Source organism: Lactuca serriola, chromosome 3, assembly GCF_051521515.1.
Source record: "Lactuca serriola cultivar US96UC23 chromosome 3, Lser_US96UC23_V15, whole genome shotgun sequence".
Lineage (NCBI taxonomy): Eukaryota > Viridiplantae > Streptophyta > Magnoliopsida > Asterales > Asteraceae > Lactuca > Lactuca serriola.
The window spans coordinates 241,445,525-241,466,802 of record NC_136410.1 but is presented as its reverse complement, the minus strand read 5'-3'; the positions used below and the strand labels follow the sequence as shown (position 1 = coordinate 241,466,802).

At 33.8% G+C, this 21,278-nt stretch overlaps 2 protein-coding genes across 3 annotated transcripts; both read left to right on the top strand.

Moving 5' to 3' along the window:
* Positions 1-253: 253 nt before the first annotated feature.
* On the top strand, positions 254-12,248 carry GCN2 (protein kinase family protein). Of its 2 annotated transcripts, XM_079032022.1 has the most exons (30): positions 256-622; positions 1,901-1,969; positions 2,056-2,115; positions 2,212-2,317; positions 3,788-3,886; positions 3,972-4,319; positions 4,507-4,641; positions 4,724-4,810; positions 5,096-5,182; positions 5,275-5,392; positions 5,513-5,630; positions 6,336-6,390; positions 6,544-6,719; positions 6,855-7,039; positions 7,149-7,294; positions 7,864-8,113; positions 8,178-8,451; positions 8,701-8,794; positions 9,073-9,153; positions 9,227-9,283; positions 9,406-9,537; positions 9,642-9,725; positions 9,814-9,922; positions 10,023-10,159; positions 10,234-10,341; positions 10,668-10,756; positions 10,856-10,958; positions 11,085-11,207; positions 11,322-11,522; positions 11,984-12,248. In XM_079032022.1, the coding sequence occupies exons 1-29, from the start codon at positions 501-503 to the stop codon at positions 11,430-11,432; spliced, it is 3,663 nt and encodes a 1,220-aa protein (XP_078888148.1). In that variant the 5' UTR covers positions 256-500; the 3' UTR covers positions 11,433-11,522; positions 11,984-12,248. The 2 variants fall into 2 exon arrangements, with proteins under 2 accessions (XP_078888149.1, XP_078888148.1); XM_079032023.1 differs by lacking the exons at positions 10,856-10,958; positions 11,085-11,207; positions 11,322-11,522; positions 11,984-12,248 and having other exon boundaries at positions 254-622; positions 10,018-10,159; positions 10,668-10,708.
* Positions 12,249-12,382: 134 nt separating this feature from the next.
* Positions 12,383-14,998, top strand: LOC145093778 (albumin-8-like). The gene has a single exon (XM_079032021.1). It carries the CDS (start codon positions 14,458-14,460, stop codon positions 14,902-14,904), a length of 447 nt encoding a protein of 148 aa, XP_078888147.1. The 5' UTR covers positions 12,383-14,457; the 3' UTR covers positions 14,905-14,998.
* The last annotated feature ends 6,280 nt before the right edge of the window (positions 14,999-21,278 follow it).

The window sequence follows — 21,278 nt, the reverse complement described above, 5'->3', positions numbered from 1 at the left end:
GACTTTTGGCAAACTATAGGGACCATTTTTGTAATTTTGTCTTATAGTTATTTGGGTTAACTATTAAATTTTTTACTATATATTGGAACAAGTTTCTTAATGTTTGAAATTTAACTATCACTGATAAATAAAATAGTCATCTATTTTTATAAAGTATTATATTATATTTGTTCTTATTTGCCATGTTTTATTTATTCTTTAACCTGAAAAAGAAGAAGAATTAAAATCAGTTTTGACGACTTATTTCAAACTTTTGAAGCAAATCCATGGGATACTCACATCTACAAGTAAAATTCAAGTCATACAATTGCACTTCGAGATTTCTCTTTCTAAACCCTTCCTTCACGAACAAAACCACAAACCTATACATCACTCTCCCGAGGAATTCATAAGCGAATCACTCCAAAATCTGCTTATTAGTTTGGGTTGTTTCTGGTTTGGTTGGATTGGCATGAATCATCGCTTACAGAGATTCAATCGGAAGTCAAATAGAAAGAAATATGGGCCATAGCTCCAAAAAGAAGAAGCGTGGTGGCACAGGGAGGCGCAGGGCGCCCACCAATGATCACACTTCTATCGACGGCGTTGGCGGCGAACTTCTATCGGAGGAGCTTACCGCACTGTCAGTAGTTTCCTTATTATTATTCTTTTACATATCAATGCAAACACATAATTATTAAGCAGGGCTAGTTCCTCTAATCCTCAAAAATCAATTCTGAGAGAGATTAAAATGGTATAGCATAGATGATAACCTTTTGTTATGAACAACGAGTTTGTTGATATCATCTTGAATCGGAACTATAATGTACTTAAATTGCCGAATTGGGAAGTGAATCTTCTTCCGTGATAGGTTAAATTGTGCGCAAAAGCAGGCATTCATTTGCTCAATCGAGAATTTCATATGATGGTGTCTATTTACGTGTTGTTAGAAGAAGGGAAGACTGGGGTTTTGAGTCTATTTACCTATGTAAGCGAAGGGAACATCCCCCCACAAAACTGATAATGGAGTAATGGACAACAGAAACATGGTTGGGTTGTTGTTGTTGGGGGGGGGGGGGTTCATTTTATTTCAGTATAAGTAATCTTTATTGGCTATGGTTCTATTCACCTACTTCATGAACTAACAGCACAGTGGCAAAAACTTCAGGACATTTTTCATTTTTGGTTTTCTCAAGTTGTAATTATAGCTCTCCATATAACTACTATCCATGTAGATTTCTTTTCAGTTTTGATTTTTTAACGTTTGTAGGAAGTATCTTTAAACATTAGTGAAAGTATCTTTAAACATTAGTGAATATACTTGCTTTTAACAAAACAAGTAGGAATGAGAAGCATGGTTATGTAGCCATAACAACTTAAATCACTTTTGTATACTATGCCCACAACTGTCTGCCTGTAAAAGTTTTTTTTGTTCATTTTGGACTAAGTTTTGAGGGTTCGAAATACTCATCATAACCAAACAAATATATTTAATTTCATTTCTCATGTAGTATTGTTAAAAGGGGTTTGTCATAACTTTGCCACTTATTTTGAAACAAAACATAAGCTGATAAGCTCATTTTGCTCTTATGTAATGGAGGGTGTATTAGGTCATTAGGTGCTGTTTTTTTTTGACTTAATGGGGACAAAACCTAATCTTGTAAGCTATATATGATTGTTTCTTTCTGATTAATGCATAAATTATGACTTAATAGAGAAAGTCAGGGAAAGAATTTCCCCATTAAATCCTAACATTTTACAAATTTTACTTCATTTGTTTTTCCTTCGATTTCCACAAGTGTGCCATAATTTTCCCTTTTTTTTTTTTTCAAACATCATTTATCCAGACAACACTTAATGGGAAAAAGAGAAACAAGGCCTTAGTATTATTGTTTTCTAAACAGTTTATTTTAATTTTTAGGCTTGCTATATTTCAAGAAGATTGTGATGTTGTCTCAGAGTCCCCACCCCGAATCAAGATCAAGCTAAGGTTTGCAATTTATAACAATTAGATAATCCACTCCATGGCCATTTTCGTCTTCCTTATAATTAAGTTTTCACCCAATGAATTTACAGGCCATATTCCCAGGATTCAGGTTATGAGGATTTAGATGTATCAGCTCTTCTTTCAATAAGGTTAATGCGTTTATCTTCTTTCTATTGTTATCTTGTGATGTTTGTCTCCTGTGTTACATTCCATTTTTGACCTTCATGATTGGTCATGGTTGTCAGATTCTTACCTGGATATCCTTACAAGTGTCCAAAGCTGCTGATAATTCCAGAAAAAGGTTTATCAAAATCTGATGCAGATAATCTTTTGTCCTTGCTTCATGACCAAGTAAGGGTTGACTAGTTTATATATTGTAAATGTAAAAGTTCTTTCCATTCCTTCAGCAATCTATGGCCCTGTTTAATGGTTCAATCACTTATTCACTCACATGTCTTCATGTTAAGGCGCCCTTCATAATCTTAGTGGCTGTTTTTCTTGACTTAACGGGGATATGACTTAATCTGTAAAGCTATATATGTCCGTTTCCATTTGACTTCTTGCCAAAAGAACTAAAGTAGAAAAAGTCATGAGAAGAATGGTTCCCCTTTAAATCCTGACATTTTACAAATTTGTCCTCATCTATGTTTTCTTCTATTTACTCAAGTGTGTTGTCATTTTTTGAAACACCATGTATCGAGACAACACTTAATGGGAAAAAGACATGGCCTTCATACTTCAATGCTTTGATCACATACACATTGCCAATTCTTTACCAATTATGGCAATATGTAACAAAATAAAAGTACAATATTGTCCATAGTATGTTGCTGTTATAGGCAAAAGATAAACTACATTGCTATTATCGGTAAGGAAATGTAAGTAAGTAAGTTGCTATTTTCGTAAGAAAGAAAGTACATTTATTGGATAACTTACTCTATAAAATGATGGTTGCAAGCATTTAGTGAGTCAGGGATATATTAAACAGCCTTGTGATCCGCTCTTGTGTAAGGACCTGACAATAGTGGCTGTTTGTTTAGAGGGGCTTGGCAGTATCTTCAAAGCCGGCAAAGTCGACTGGGTTGAAAAGGAGGTCGATCTGGATCCTTATTCACGAATGACATTTAATGCAAGAGTAGATGAGAAATTATTTTTTTTAAGGAAAAAAATTTCTCATCGACTCCTGCATTAAATGCCATTCGTGAATAAGGATTCAAATCATCTTTCTCTTTAACCCGGTCGGCTTCGCCAGCTTTGAAGATATTGCCCAGCCCCTCTAAACAAACAGACACTATTGTCAGGTCCTTACACAAGAGTAGGTCACACAGCCGTTTACTACATCCCTGACTCACTACATGCCTGCAACCATCATTTTATAGAGTAAGTTAGCCATTGAATGGACTTTCTTTCTTACCGAAAATAGCAACTCACTTACATTTCCTTACCGATAATAGCAATGTAGTTTATCTTTTGCCTATAATAGCAACATACTATCAACAATACTGTACTTTTATTTTGTTGCATATTGCCATAATTGGTAAAGAATTGTAAGTCTATTGCTATTATGAGTAAATAATTGTTTCCACATTTCAAATTCCTTCTTTAGTGTCACCACTGACATTCGAATGATGATGAAACACTTATGTAAAGCTATTTGGCCATACTTGGAATTGTAATATGATGCCTTTTTCATTTATCCTTTCAGTTTGATAAGTTTTTTGACATTTATGTTCCTTGTATGTACGAAAAGCCAAGTCACTTCTCTCTGTCTCCCAAATTATCTTATTATTAGTTTAAGAAGTCAAATGATTTCCTATGCAGGCTAATTTAAATGCTCGAGAAGGACGTGTGATGGTTTATAACTTAGTAGAAGCTGCACAAGAGTTCTTGTCTGAAGTTGTCCCAATGGAGAAACCACACGTAAGAATTCTAACATATATACTACAATTGTTTTTAACTTAAATTTCCATGATATTGATTATTATTTCACTGTTGTTTCAAAAAGGTTCCATGTGTGACTACAGATAGGCCTTCAAAGGGGCCTTTTGTGTATGGTTTCATAGATCTTTTCATGGGCTCAGGGGAGTCATGGCCTTGGGGACTTTCAATTGAAGAGAGCAACAATAAAAACACTTCCTTGGAGTTGCATCATGCCTTAGAGGATCCACACAATGCTTCCCTGGAGAAAGTCAAAGTCAACCAAAACATGAAGACTGGGGTGGTTGAGGATGGTGACATGGACAAAGTGATTAGTCCTACATCAAGACTTGATGATTTGGAAGAAGAAAGTAAGAGTACCAATTCTTTTACATCATCATCTGAGGAATTAGTGGATAATGTTAGCATTGGTGAGGTAAGATGGTAGTCTGAAAGGAGAAACACAGGAAAATACAACGTACTTTCAGCATTTTATTGAAATAGTTATGTGGTTAAATTGATAAAAATGGTGGAAGTACAAACGCTTTTCTGTATTTTCCTATATTATTGAAAGATAATTTTCTTTGTGATTATGATCACATTACTAATGCATGATTACACAGGATTATCCTCTGGAAGAGAATACAGAAGAAGAAACTGATTATGGTGAGATCAAAAGTGATCATTCAGAATCAGCGTCATCTGCATCAACAGATCATCATCAGATTTCACATACTGTGGAGAGAGATTTGATTCTGGCATTAAAATCACCCTTTCTCTTATCAATTTTACTATTTTAAAATGCATCCAAGAGCTAACAGACTCTTGAAAAACTTTCAGGCTCATTTGTTACGACTTGCTTGTGCTCCAAAAGGTCCACTTGCTGATGCCTTAACTGATGTAACATCAGAGCTGGTTAACCTAGGGGTATGTTGCTTATATTCTGTTCTTAATACACGCAAAAGGGTAAAATGGGTATTTGTATGGTACAAGTTAACAGGGGTCAGTCAAGTTGCTAGCCAAAAGCTATTTATTAAAATAGTTAATGTATTGTATTTAATTACAAAAGCTACCCATTCTTGAATTAAGTGATTTAGAATGTTGTTGAATGCACTTTGGTTGACTTTTGACTCATTTAACCCATTCTCAAAAAAAGGTTGTTTCTTCTGGTTTCATGATGTCTAATTCATAGAGGTTAATTGGTATCTTCAGATTGTTTCAGAACGGGTGGCAGATTTAGCAACAGAATCATCATCACATTTTGACAGAAGCTTCAATCAGGCTTTTGGACATCGTATGGTTAGCGCTTTTCATTCTTTTGTAGTGTTTTTTTCACTAATTTCTATTGTCATGTAATGAAAATGAATGCATACACTATGCCATGAAAACAGGTAGCCTCAAAGATATCTCATTTTTGGAGAACTGTTTCTGATTCCAGAGGGCAGCAGCATACCTCACCTACATTAAGCTCTCGGTATCTGAATGATTTTGAGGAGCTTCAACCACTTGGTGAGTCATCATTTGATCTCAACTGTATACAAGTATTAGGGTCTATTTTGTTTTATGAATTTTCTTACTTCCATCTAGAATTATTATTCCATTCTGATTCCTTTTGTTGTGATATGTTAGGCCATGGTGGTTTTGGGCATGTGGTGTTATGCAAGAATAAGCTGGATGGAAGACAGTATGCTGTTAAGAAGATTCGACTAAAAGACAAAAGTCAACCTTTAGATGACAGAATTTTGAGGTAGACACATCTCATTAGTCATTACTATTTCAAGAAACATTTTTATGGTACTTAAATAGTTAAATCCCTCTGGGAAAGTACATGATGTTTAATTTTAGTAACTCGACATAGTTGTTGAGTTGGAAACGTGTTACATTTGATTGATAATATTCAAAGTGTCTTTTCATTTTGGGCTAAATGCAAGAAATAGCAACATATTTTCATTTATTTGTTCCTTTTGACATTCTACTCTAATTTCTTTCTTTTACAACATTCTATTTTCAATTTTTTTTCTTACTAAGGTATTGTACTTTGAAAAATATACTCAATTACAACAGTGAAAATTGCTTTATAGTTGGATGACATTGCTGTTTTTGGGTTAATGTTCCAAAATACAATGCTGTAATAAGAAGAAATGAATCAGGAAGCTATAATAAACAAACAAATGAAAGTACATCACTATTCTTGCATTTAACCTTTCATAATCAAATCTTTCAGTATCAAAATTTTTCGAATTTCTTTTGTAGCCCTCGAACAGTTGCATACCTTTGTTTGAATTTAGACAAATACTTGTGATATTTCTTGTTAGTAGCCGAACAAAAGCTATAACATTCATGACCAAAAAATCAACAGAAAGTAGTAAACTTGTTTACTAATTTCTTTCCTATAAATTCTTACCAAATGCTGTATGATATTCTTGTATTTCCTCCACTTTGAGGTACTTAGAGAAGTAGCCACTCTTTCCCGATTGCAGCATCAACATGTTGTACGTTACTACCAGGTAGATAACCTTCTATGCTCCATCCTCTTTTCCTATTCATCTGTTTAGTTGTTTATAAAATTGAATTGCTTCTATGTATATTACCATTTTTAAGCAGAAAAACATTATTGTAAACCATGAACATGTAACTTAACTTGATATATTTGATTTCAGGCATGGTTTGAAACAGGAGTTGGTGGTTTGTATAATGATGCCACTTTGGGTTCAAGGACTGCAGCAGCTAGTTCCAGTTTCAGTTTCATAGATCAGAGCTCAACTGATGTTGTAGGAGTAACACAAGATAACAAAGTTGGAACATACCTCTATATTCAAATGGAATACTGTCCAAGGTTACCACTCACTTTCTATTTTTGCTTCAAAGTGATCTACTTCCATTTCCTTTCATTACATCATTGCACTTCCAGTTTTTTTCCTTATTAAGTCATTGATTTGTTTTTTTTTTTTTTGTTTTTGTGTATGTAAAGGACTCTTCGACAGATGTTTGAATCATATAGTCATTTTGACAAGAAACTGGCATGGCATTTGTTTAGACAAATCGTAGAAGGCCTGGCCCACATTCATAGCCAAGGAATTATCCACCGAGACTTGACTCCAAATAACATTTTCTTTGATGCTCGTAATGATATTAAAATCGGGGATTTTGGTCTTGGTAAGTAGTAAGTTATGTAACATATTATTCAAACACTCACTTAAACTTTTTAAAAATTAAAAAAAGAAGTGAAAGTTAAGCTGCATAGTTTTATGTTGTGATCCATCAGCTAAGTTTTTAAAGCTGGAGCAATTGGAACAAGATGTAGACCCTGCAGAAACAACTGGAGTGTCGGTTGATGGGACTGGTCAGATTGGTACTTATTTTTATACAGCTCCAGAAATCGAGCAAAGGTGGCCAAAAATCAATGAGAAAGTGAGTTCTTTTCATTATCTTATTGATTTATGATTAATATGATGAACACCAACTCCATAATGACATTTCATTTTGTTTAGTTGGATGGAATGAAATGGACATTTTAGTGATGGAATGAGTTGTACATTCCATGATCATATTTGGTTGACTTTTAGGAATGGAATGACTTTTGTCATTATAAAGAGCATAAATAAAAATGGGTTATATTGCAAATTTCACTCCATTCCATGATGGAATGCAAAAAATACCCCCAGCTACAATCCATTGAAGGAAAGGCATCATGGCAGAGTAACGGAATAAGTCATTACATTCCATGGTTATGTTTGGCTGGCATCATGGCATGTAATATGATTTGTCCATTCCATTCCATTCCATTCCACTACATCAGACAGACCAGAACAAACATTTTTCTTTTCATCACGACTCCATTCTTGCCCCGATTCCATCTATGGAATTGTCCATTCCACAGCTTCCTTACTTATATTCCAATGGAGTTAATTGTCCATTCCATTGCTTTGAAGACCAAAAGTCCTTTTTTTTTCTCACTTGTGTTTGTTTATGTTGTTTAGGCAGATATGTACAGCTTGGGAATCGTATTCCTTGAGATCTGGCATCCCTTTAGCACCGGAATGGAAAGACACATTGTACTTTCCGACTTAAAAAAGAAGGGAGAGCTTCCTTTGGATTGGATTACTGAGTTTCCAGAACAAGCTTCATTATTACGCCGGATGATGTCATCAATTCCATCAGATCGCCCCTCAGCCACAGAACTCCTCCAACACGCTTTCCCTCCTCGAATGGAATCCGAATTATTAGACAGTAAGTAATCAATCAGTGATAATTTTATGTGTCGTTTTTTCATAAACTTGCAATTGTTTTGTAGATTTCTTGAGAACAATGCATAATTCCGAGGACACCAGCATATATGATAAAGTTGTGGATGCTATCTTCAGTGAGGAGACATTGAGCACCAAAAACCATGCAGAAATACCAAAATTAGGTGGAAATGACACGTCATCGATACAGCATACAGATTTGGATACTGAGATCCGTGATTTGGTTTGGGAGGTATCTGCTGCAGTGTTTAAGCTGCATTGTGCTAAACGTTTGGAGATAATTCCAATGTGTTTGCTAGGAGATTCTCTACAATTCAATAGGTATCATCATATTTATACTTGTTCTTCTCATTCACCCTAATTGATGCCAAAGGGGACAAAAATTGCAACTTTTTGAATTTGTCCTTATCTGTATCATTGAAAATAGCCCTACAATGCTTTAGTGATTGTGTGTGAGTATATGGACTCATTGGTGGATAGACTTTTTGTTGGTTTTGGCATTTCAATTGTATATTTGGAGTTTGGTCAAACATGCCGAGTTGACTTGATGGTTGATTTTATATTTTGAAGGAATACTGTTAAGCTTTTGACAAGTGGTGGAGACATGGTGGAACTCTGCCATGAGCTGCGGTTGCCCTTTATTAATTGGGTTGTTCTAAACCAGGTACAGATAAGCATTCTAGTAAACTAATATTTAAATAAATAAAAATTTGCTGAATCTATGCAAGTATTTTATTAGCAAGATGAAGTTTTTGAACCTAGAATGGACATTTAAGTTGCTTTGATCAAACGAGAATCACTATGTCTTTACAATATGTTTAAATCAAAAATATCAAACTAGAATTATCAAAACCAATTGGCTTATTGGATATTATGAACGAAATACCAGATCAAATATTACTTTTTTTTGTTTTGCTATTCAAATGTTTATTGTTTTTGCAGAAATCATCTTTCAAAAGATTTGAAATATGTTATGTATATCGTAGATCAATAGGTCATTCGCCACCAAATCGATATCTTCAGGTTAACTCTTCTAGATTATTAATTTGGAGGCAGTTTTTAAGATTATTTAGTAACATAAACTTGTGATATGCAGGGAGATTTTGATGTTATTGGAGGTGCTTCATCACTAACAGAGGCCGAGGTCATCAAGGTATGACTGAATTAGGAAGGAATGGAATGGTTCATTCCATTGGAATAAAAGAAACCTGTTTGCATTCTCCAACGGAATGGAATGAAGGAATAAAAAATACTGATTATTTTAATGATATGCAGGCTGCAATGGACATCATAACTCGTTTTTTCGATCCAGAATCATGTGATATACATCTTAATCATGGGGATCTATTAGAAGCAATTTGGTCATGGATTGGGATCAAGTCTGAACATAGACAAAAAGTAGCAGAAGTATGTATTAATAATTAATGTTCCTTTCTTCTTCCTCTATACAATTTGCATAACTAATTTTGTATATAAATTTCTGAAAACTTACGTGCTTTTTGCACATGAAGCTTCTTTCTCTCTTGGGCTCCTTACGTCCCCAGTCCTCTGAAAGGAAAACAAAATGGGTGGTAATAAGACGACAACTCAGACAGGTTTGTTTGTTTGTTTTTTTTAAATAAATATTTTCAGTTTATTTTACATTTTTATTTATAAAGCTTCTGCTTTATTTCCTTTTTGCAGGAACTTAATATTAGTGAAGGTGTTGTAAATAAATTGCAGACAGTGGGGTTAAGGTTTTGTGGAATTGCAGATCAAGCCCTTCCTAGATTGAGAGGTGCCCTTCCTGCTGGTATGTTTTTCATCAAAAATAAAAATATTTCTTTAAACCCTAATTTATTATTATTATTTTTTTAGGAAATATGATTTGGTTTTGTGTGATGGCAGTGCAGATACACTTACACGCAAGGCACTTGATGAACTTTCTCAGCTTTTTAACTATTTACGGATTTGGAGAATTAATAAAAATGTTTTCATCGATCCTCTTATGCCACCTACCCAGGGTTATCACAAAGATTCATTTTTCCAGGTTAATAGCAGGGGTATTCATGTAATTTTTAGAATTTTCCTGAATTCATTGTTTTGTTTTGTATATTTGAGCAGATTTATTTGAGGAAGGATAGTAGTCTTGGCTCACTTACAGAAGGAACATTGCTTGCTGTTGGTGGTCGATATGATTATCTCCTTCACAACATGTGGCAATCTGAATACGTATGTTTTGATGAATTGCAAGAAATAGCAATCTACTTTCATCTATCTGTTTATTTTAGCATCCTACTTTTATTTCTCTCTATTACATCAGTTTACTTTGAAATATCAACATCTTACAAATACATAGATATAGTTGGATAGATTTTCCAAACTACAATGTCTCAATATGTAAAAGATTGAAAGCACAATGCTATATAATTTGAAGTACAATGTCACATTAAGAAATACAAATGAGTAGGATGCTGTAATAAACAAATAAATGATACTACATTGCTATTTCTAGCATTTTATCCATTTGACAAACTTTCATATTTTTATTCTATCAGAAATCAAATCCTCCAGGAGCAGTTGGGACAAGTCTTGCTTTAGAAACCATCATCCAGCATTCTTCTGTCGATATCTACAGACCCTTTAGGTATTTTTATTTATTTCAAAAACCTGAAGCTTCTTCATACCTTTCTCCTTTTTTTTTTTCATTAATTAGAAGAGTTGTTGTTGTACAAAATTCATGCAGAAACGATTCTAGTAGAAGTGTTCTTGTTTGTTCAAGAGGGGGAGGTGGTTTACTTGAGAAACGTATGGAGCTAGTTGCCGAACTCTGGGAGGACGATATTAAGGTTTGTAATTAAATTTTTTTAATGGTTTTCAAGGCTTCTTTCAATGATGAGGGCATTTACGTCTTTTGCACTGATGAAAAATTGAACTTCTTGTTCCATTGATGTTTATGATTGTGACTATATCAGGCGGAGTTTGTTCCAATTTTGGATCCGAGCCTCACGGAGCAGTATGAATATGCAAATGAGCATGACATTAAATGTCTTATTATCATTTCAGACACTGGCGTTTCTCAAAAAGGTTCTGTTAAGGTAATTCCAAATTTTCAATATTATTATATTTATAATGTATATCCCAACAAGCTAAATCGGTTTCCAACAACGGAAAAAAAAAACAATTTATTTATTTAAATGTTATATAAATAGATTCGTCATCTTGAGCTTAAGCGGGAGAAGGAAGTAAGCCGAGAATCACTCACTAAATTTTTATCAGAAGCAATGGCATCACAGTTTAGAAACCCATCTATTTGGAATTAAACTAAACCCTAAACCCTAAACCACCTTCTAGTTGCAATTGTGTACAGGAGTTCAAAATGCTGTAAGGCAAACGTAAACACAATGTCAAAGGTATGTGACGATGGAATACTTTAACCTCTTTTTATCACTTTATCAACATCATACTTACCTTTTTTTTCAACATTTTATCATTTTCTCTGATAATCAAGTTTCTGATTGCTTAAAACAAACATTTTTCTCGTTTACTGGGTTTTCTAATATAGAAAATCACAACATACTTTCAGCATTTATCGATTTATCTTTACCTATATCTTTATTATGATCGTAATATATTATACTTCAGTGGTTGAACCAAAAAGTAGTTACAGTATATAGTATGTTGTGTGTTTTTTGTTTTGCCTTTTTCAAAATCAGGTAAACTGAAAAAATGGTTTAATCACTACACTGATAGTTTTTGTGGCTAAATCGATAAAATGGTGAAAATACAGATACGTATTTGTATTTTCACCCTTAATGAAAATACAGATAGTTTTTGTGGCTAAATCCTGAAGCACTTACATAATCCTTCTCAGGTTAATTGTCCCTGCTGATGTGGCATATCATGAATTGTTGGATTTAGGTGCAATGTTATGGTTTTCACAACATTTGTTTGATCTCTTTATTGAGTCAAACCAAGTTTTGACCGTTTTACCATATTACTAGAAATGTTATTTTTTTAGCTATGAAAGAAACCTTTATTAAAATAGTAAACACAAAAATCTTCGAGTACTAGGCCTTTCGACCTTGTGCTGATATATGCAGAAGCAAAACAGAAAGAATTCAAGAATTTTGTATGTAGATGGTTTTGGTTTGTGTTTTCTTGGGTTATATATATATATATATATATATATATATATATATATATATATATATATATATATATATATATATATATATATTGCACTATTTTCCTGGGCTTGAGGTAAGTAAATATTTGCTTATTGAACTTTTATAAGTGTTGATAAAATTGACTTTTAATTCCATTGGGTATTTGTAGTTATTGAACTTCATGTTTCTGATATTCATTACAATTTTATTGATTAGAGAATCTTACATCCCTGTTCTAAAGGTCTTCAAAAAGTGTCAGAAAGTTTTTGCCTACCAACTGTTTGATAAAAATCATCAAAATTGTTCTTCGACTTAAAAAAGGGTTTGACCCAAATTCTTGAATTCAAAGACTCCCAAGATTGTTGGTAATGTTTCATGGCCCCTCAATCGGAATCGATAATTTTAATGGGAATAACAACTTTAGTATATCGAGGATTAAGATGAGAGCAGTTTTGAAACACAATTTGGATCCCTCTTTCTGGTATGAATCTTGCGTCGATGGAGGGAACAGAATATATTTAGCAAGAAGAAAAAGCACGACCTCGTTGCCCTTTTTGGATGAGGTTCTATAAGAAGTTGTTGACAAACAAATTGTTGCTAAACAACGTTTGTTTGTTTTCATCGAGGTTCAATCTTGAAAGACCATTTAGATGGGATAAACTTAATCTTGATAGATTTGAAAACTGTAGAAGTCAAGTTTGAAGATAAAGTGGGTTTCTCTATGAGTTGGATATATAAAAGATTATCAAAGAATAGAGGTATACTTCAGTCAACCTCTCGACTTAGATCTTTCAAAAATTGCATTAGCCACATTCTCAATTTGAAAGATCCATTCTATTGCATTACATGCTTTCCCACATGATTATGGTTTTGTCACTTCGTCTTCACTACAACGACATTGAGATACTTTGGATTAGGTTTCTAGGTGCTATTGATAATTTTAAAATTTGAGGTTTCACCAACCTCTTCTTAATTATTCTTACCATGGAGGCTACCCGTTTTCCATGGTTGTGGGTTTTACACATGAATCTCCCCATCTTCAACAACAGCGATATCACCTTCAACAAGATTAAGGTTGATCCAAGATATTTCTAGTTATTCTTTTAAATTTTTTGGTTAAGGTAGAGATTTTTTATTCGTTGACAACCATGAGGCTGATTTGTTGAATACCGCATTACTTGATACAAAACACTTCCTTTTATTGGGATCACAACAACTCCGTCCTTTTCTTTTTGAATCATACCTTACAAAGATGCTACATATTGCTTTCTTTTCCATCCTGTGAAGAAGATGATTGGGTATGAAAACATTAAAGACACTGCTTTAATTTGCACCAAAACATGTGTAGAGCAACATATTACAAAGATCTATCGATTCACTCCCATTGCCATATTTGTATTTATAGGTACTCTAAAAAACTAATTATATATATGAACTTGTTTTTTTAGTATCAAAAAGTTGTATTTGGTTTATACAGCAACAATGACAATAGAAATACCCTACTATTAGTACTCCGGAACATTACTCTGGTACGTTCCGGAGACGGGATCCAGAATCCACTTTTTAGTCTTGAATTACGGGTATTGAATCCACTTTTAGTCTGGAATGAACTTAATTACTCCGGATTTGTATTCCGGACTTAGTGGATATTTTTTTAAAAACTGATATTTAAAAAAAAATACATCATTTAGAATGGTCAGTTTAACGAAGTAACAACTACGGCGACCATTAACCTAAATGATTAAATGCTTGTAAATTTGTTACAATTTTGTATTTTTAAGTTAATCAGGTTAGCTTGAACCTTGGACAAAATTTGGACCCAACTGAAAAAAAAAAAAATTAAAACCTCGAATAAATTCGGTTTCATTTGCATGTTAAGTTGATTAGTAGCACAAAATTAAAGTACGATTTTATTAGGGTTAAACCTAATTTCTTTGTTAAAACACAAAGCACCAAAACACAGACGTTTCCAAGGAACAAAACAAAATAACAATTTACAAATGGCTTGAAGCGCATGGGCTAAAGACGACGTGCTAACTTTTTTCCTCCACCTCTCCACAAATGCATCAAATCAATTCAACACGTACTTTGCATGCAGTCTCTCAACACTACTATAAATCCAGCAACGTTTACACCACATTAAGCATCACTCGTCAATTACATCCATCATACAAGTACAATGGCTAGGTACTCGCTTCTATTTGCAGCAGCAGGACTCCTCCTCCTTGTGACCATGGCAGAGGCTACCACCAAAACCATCTTCACCACCATCACCACCTTCGAGGAGAACCCCACGGGAAAAAGAACTGAAATGTCTTGTGGTCAGCAGCTGGCTGAGCAGGCGATGCTCAACCACTGCATGATGTACCTTGACACTGCCTCAGGAATGAGCATGGGACGAGGGAGGATGTCTGAGCCAATTACCCCAGAACAGCACCTGGAGCTGTGTTGCATGCAGCTAACGAACATCGATGAGACGTGCAGGTGTGAGGCCATCGAGATGATGATGAACCAACAAGGGTGGACGCAACAACAGATGGGTAAGATGATGGGCATGGCGAAGAACTTGCCCAAAACATGCAAAGTCGAACCTGGAATGTGCAAAATGCGAGCCCTCTGGTTCTAAATTCACATGCCATTTAAGTGGTCCGTAGTTAATAAAATGAGACTCACTATCACACCATCGTGTGTACCTATGTAATATATTCGATCGGATGTCTCGATATTTAATAAATTGTGGACTTATTCCTTTTACGTACGTCTCATGCCGCCTGCTTAATTATTTGTTCATGGATCATTACATCAATCAGCCAATAAATAGAAAAGGGTATGTCTAGCTATACCCTTTTTATAAACTACAACGACCTTTAATTTAAATACAACAAAATTGTAAAAATGGTCAGACGCATTTTTTCATGTTTTAGTCGCACCATGACTTGACTTCGTGGTCTTTTTGATTTAGTTTCGTTGTATTTTTAGTCCTTTAAACTTAAAAAATTATTATAGCGTTAATATGTTTTATTTTTCATTTTTCTTTCGTCCCCTTAACTATTTTATAATTAATAAATATAGAAATCGCCCATCTCTCTCTCTCAATACTATAATCATAATACAAGGAATTTTTTCATAAATGGTCCTTGAAGTTTTCAAAAAAATCATGTTACGTCCCTAACTTTTTATGTCATCAGTGATGGTACATATGGTTTAAAAACTTTTAACGGATGGTACTTCTTGGTGATATAACCATGTGAGAGAAAAATCGTCATTCTATACTGTAGGGACAATTCTTGAAGTTTTATTTAAATTATACAAACCCCCCCCCCCCCCCCCCCCCACCCCCCCCCCCTCTAACACCTCATCTTCATCACCTACTCGACAACCACCACCGAAACGCCGCCACCCTCCGTCATCGTGCCTTCAACTATTTTCAGAAAAGGCATGGTTGCCCATTAAAGTCGTATAAACTTTCATTAGATTGTGCAAATTTTGAAAACCTAAAAAAGCTTCATATTTTTTTTTCTATGAACAACCAATTATTTAAAATAATAACACATATCATACTCCTTACAGTAGGATACATCTACCAAATTCTACAAATCTTCGAAAGTATCTATATAAGTAACTGTCAACCCAAAACAAAACTTGATTCAACAATAAGCCCATTTGAAAACACATTTGATGCATAAATCCACATCACAACTTCCTTGCCTTCTACCACCTTTTCTAGGCTTGTTATTATTGGTTGTAATTGTTGTAACGAACTTTGTAACCACCAAACAAAAAGGAAAAAAACTAAACATAAATATGTTTGTCATTTTCTCAAATAGGAAAAGAAATATTTTCTTTTAAAAGTATTATAAAGAATCTAAGGGAGTATCGGGCACTTGGGGCATGTGTGTGTGTCTTGTTACTGGTTATCCTTAACTTTTGTAGAAGAGCTTACACCAAGTTCCTACAAATCAAACAAAAAGTCTTAAACATGAATGTTTAAAAAAATAAGGAACCCCATTACATACTTCATTCTTTATGAAATCAATGAAAAAATATCAAATCTTCACATCTTGGGAGAGATCTTGTGCATCAAGCATGGTTACATAAGGAAAAGATTCGTATCTTTCGGCCTTCACCTTTATTAGTTCTAGCATACAAATAGAAAAATATGTCATTGTCAAGAAAGTCTTTGACTTAATGGAGAGCTTAAAAGGCAACTGAATTCAACAATTGATTAATCAGTATAAAAGAACATATCCCGTTGTAGATGATGGAGAAGAACAAGCTTACCATTTCTATCAATCCAATAACTAAGCAAGTATATGCCAATCAAACCATTTAAAGAAGAAGATTAATATATATTATCATAAATATACTATCTGAAGCTTACTAACTGATGAGGAACTATGAAATTTTTTTGGAATAGACGTCTAAGGTCAAAAATAAATTAGTCAAAGTCAAAAACTATATTAATATAACTTTATGGGATAATAGCAAAACACTTTTTGGTTTGCCCTCATAACTAAGAATAGCTAGAATTGATATTAGGATAAAGATAAAATTATTTGTTAATATATTATTTGACTAATATATTAATTGAGAATAGAAAATAATTAATTAATTAGAAAGGGTTGGAATTAATTAATATTAATCAAAACTAATCTAGAATTGATTTTGGATTAATTGAAATTAATTAAATGTCCAAAGGTTGAATTATAATTGTTTTTATTTGAGTAAGGAAGAAAATTCTAGAACTCTTATAGGGTTAGGTGTTTTTGCTAGGATCTTGGAGAAGTTTGGAAAGCTTGTTTAATTGATAAGGATTACCATATTTAAATAGATAAAATAATATTATTTTATTGTTCAAATCTAGGGATTTCCTTAGACCATATACACTATAATTGGGACCACAAGGAAACCAAATTTTGTTCATACTCTTCCTAAGAGGGATATAGCCAAAATTTCTTCGTCCATCCGCTCTCTCCTCCTTATTCTAGGGTGCCTAGGGTTTTAGGTGTAAACCATTAGAGGCAACTGTGACATCCCCATTTTCACAGCAAAAAAAAAAAACTGATTTATTTATGCTTATTTAAAAACCAGAGTGTCCTTTTTGAAAAAGAGTATTGCGGAATTTGTTCCCATAAAATATGATAAAGATGTTATCAAAGCATTTATGAAGAAATTTTTTTTATTTATATTAAAACATTGGGATGTCATCGTCAATAGATAAACATAAGCATAACAAAATATTACAAGCCTTACAATAATTAAACTAGTGATCTAATACTCTTTGAATCTCTCAGCAGAATGTATCTTTCATATAGCCACCTGTGATACAATAAACTAAGTGGGTTAGGTTGGGAAAACTGGTGAGTATATAGGGTTTTTATCCCACAATAATATAATTATTATGTTTAACTGTCACACCCCAAAACCTGAACGACGGAAACGTGCGGGGGCGGAGGACGTCATGTATAGTATCATAACAATGAAAAGTAGTAAACAAGCAAAATCATCCATTGCATTAATAATATAGTTTAATACATGTGTGTTCTTTCGTAGTAATATGACACCAAAACAAGTAATCAAAATAAAAGAAGAGTCTTGAACGTGCTTCTTCTTCTCAAAACCTGACAACGGTACCTGTCTACTGATGACCTGAGAATACAAGTTATTTTGAAAGCATAGATCAACATTAAGCTGGTGAGTTCATAAGTATTTAATGTCAGTGTTTGTATAAGTTTGAATGAAAATGTTTGTAAACATTCAATGTAAATGTTTGTACATGTTTGAATGAAAATGTTTGTAAATATTCAATGTAAACGTTTGTATATGTTTAAAAACCCCTAGAAAATCCCATATTTCCTACTAGTATAAAAAGTAGTCTTCTACCAAGACCCGACTGTTTTGAATGTTTGTTTCTCTATAAAAGTGGACGTTGTTCCCTAGTTTATAACTATCTTGACTCGAAAATAGCTTGCATTGACTTTCAAGTAGAACTGTCACTATATGAAAGTAATGGGAAAAGTAAGCACTCAGGGGTCTTCAGAATTGACAACCTGCAGTACTAATTACCTGAAAAGATATTTGTTTTATTAAGGTCATAATGTGATGAGTAGTTCCCATACTAAACGTTCTCCCTACAAGAGATTATGGGAAAAAAGAGTGACTTCCGCAACGAATTGCTAGGCCGTAATATCCACATTAAAGTTATATAATCATGTATACCCAATTTATTATCACCTTTTGTTTAGAACAATGCGTTAGTGATCATTGGTATAGTTAGATCCTATAGTTGTTCCATACTATAGCATCTTAGTATGTTCTTTCTGTTATAGTATCTTAGTATGTACTTGTATATGATAGTATTCTCTGTGTGTACTTGTATACGATAGTATTCTCTGTGTAATATTTGTTATAGTATTCTTCTTTGTAGTATTTGAAAGATTGACTGGTACTTTTATATCTACATATGTATACATAATATATAACAAATGTTTAGATGACCTTCAGACAACTAACCGATTACTCTAAGTACACATTCAAACAAGAAAAAAGGAAATAAAGTGGGTTAGCAGCTCTAAGTCCTTTACACATTTCTTACATAACTATACATATATAGACATGCATTTGACGATATATCAGTTAAAGAGGAAGTTTTGTAGAACCTTTTGAAGGGTTTAATAATAACTATTGATGACTTGATGTCAATTTATAAAACGATTTAAAAGTAGTTTGTTTGATAACACAGTTTGAAGTATATGAAATCCTATTGTTTGAAACACAATTATACATCACATATGATTGATTAAATAACAAAAAGTATAGCAAAAGATTTATGTTTTTTTTTCACACAAGGATAATCGTGTGTTTAATTGTGTTCCCCCCCCCCTTAAAAGTGTATAAAAGCATTTACAAAGTATTTGAAAACATAGTTGTAGGGGTATGAACTCACCTGGTAGAAGTGGTGAGTTGGAGAAGGCGAGACTAAACTCGGGCAGTACTTCGACTGGAAATAAGTAAGTTCCTCGGGAACTTCGGGACTTTGAGACTTGCGTCGTATGCTAGGGTTGTTATCGGGGCCTTGGGGTGGTCTCGGGATGCTTAACACAGAGTAGGAGTGGGAGAAAGGATAGGAATGAGCAACCAAACTCGGAAGGCTTCAATTTCTATATATAGGCCTAAAATCGAAGTTCACGTCATGAGTTTTGCCAATTCACGTCGTGAGTTGGTCCCGATTCGCTCAGGGCATGCGTCATCTGTCAAGTGGCTCTGAAATGGCCAGTCAGACTTTTCACGTCGTGAACTCTGACAATTCTGACACAACGTCGAAGTTCATGCCTTGAACTTCAGAAATTCATATCTTTCGCATACGAGCTCCGTTTTCGACGTTATTTATGTCCACACGTAGGTGATATTATGCTCTACAACTCTCGTTTATACTTCATCGGCTAATTTTGAATTTATTTTTAATATTATATTTTTAACAGGCCGGGACAGGAAAAGTCCGTTAAAAATCCATAACTTCTTCATCTGATGTCCGTTTTCGTCATACTTTTTACCGTTGTAATACCATTGATGAGATCTTCGATTCTATTTTAGGTCATGTTGGAAAAAAGTCACTCGATCTTTATTTCGAGTTTTTAGCTGTCTACTGCTATGTCCGAAACTTCGAAAAATGATAACTTCCTCATATGAAGTCAGATTTGGGTGTTCTGTTTATGTATGTTTACGGTTTTGGGATATATATGAATTTCATTTAGACACCTAAGGTTGAAAATTATTTTATTGAAATTTCTCCATTTATGCTTAACAGTGTTTTACCGGTACCGTCGTGTATCTTCGATTGGTCATAACTTCTTAGTTATAACTCAGATTTTAGTGTTCTTTATATTTTTGGAAACCTAGTTATGATCTCTATCATTTTATTTATCCCAATTAAGGTTATTAAACAAATTATTTTTGACCTAAATTTTGCTGGTGTTACATTAATCATCAAAAAATTAACCCAATTTCTCATCCCCATTATCCTCTTTATTCTTAAAGATCTACCCTATGAATCATATATTCTTCATTTATTTATTCCTAAGGATTGTCCAAAGGAATAGGCACGAAGTCCATCGATACCAGGGTTTATTCAACATGTTTATTCAACAGGCACTAAGTCTATAGCTTCCAATGTTATCTATTAGGTACAACTGCCAATGTTCATTTGTAAGGCACTAAATCCATACCTGTCAACGTTCATTCGTAAGGCACTAAGTTCATAGCTGGCAGGTTTTTTAGAGTACATCTGGTGAACATGTCATTCATAAACACCTACAGGTTGCGAGCCTGCTAGCGTTCCACTGGACTGTCTAGAATAGTCTGTGGTCGTCATTTATACTTACCTCTCATCATCTATATCATCTTTCATCTCTCATCATTCATGTACCGATCTTTACCTAATATATTTCTAGGTATAAAAATACATATACCATTTAAATCAAGTAAAGCATGTATAAATCTTTCATCTAGCATAGATATCAGGAACACATATAATAAGCACATATAGCATGTATTAACATTAAATACTTCATATCTATGTGTAAGATGAAAGTAACTATGCACTCACTTGTTAAAGTGACAACTCGTAATTTGGGCAGCGCTTCGCTTCTAACAATTGTCTTTTCCTTTGACGTAACCTAGTATTATTATCAGTAAGTTTTGGTCTAATATTTATTGCGACTAATTAGTAGTCTAGATTCATCATTAACTAAAAGTCTACTTCAAGATCTATCACGTAAGGAACAACCAGGTAGGATCATATCAGAGGTAGGGTCCGTTTGGTATATGAATATACTGTTTGGAAATCCTACTTTAAACACCTCAGTAAATCACAACCTAGACGTCATCCCCGTAAGTAGATCAATTAGTATAACGACATGGAATCACTGATAAATCTTATTTATAGGTTCATAATAACGATAATTGTGACAACCGTCAATTTTCGGTCAAGTCAAAGTAAAC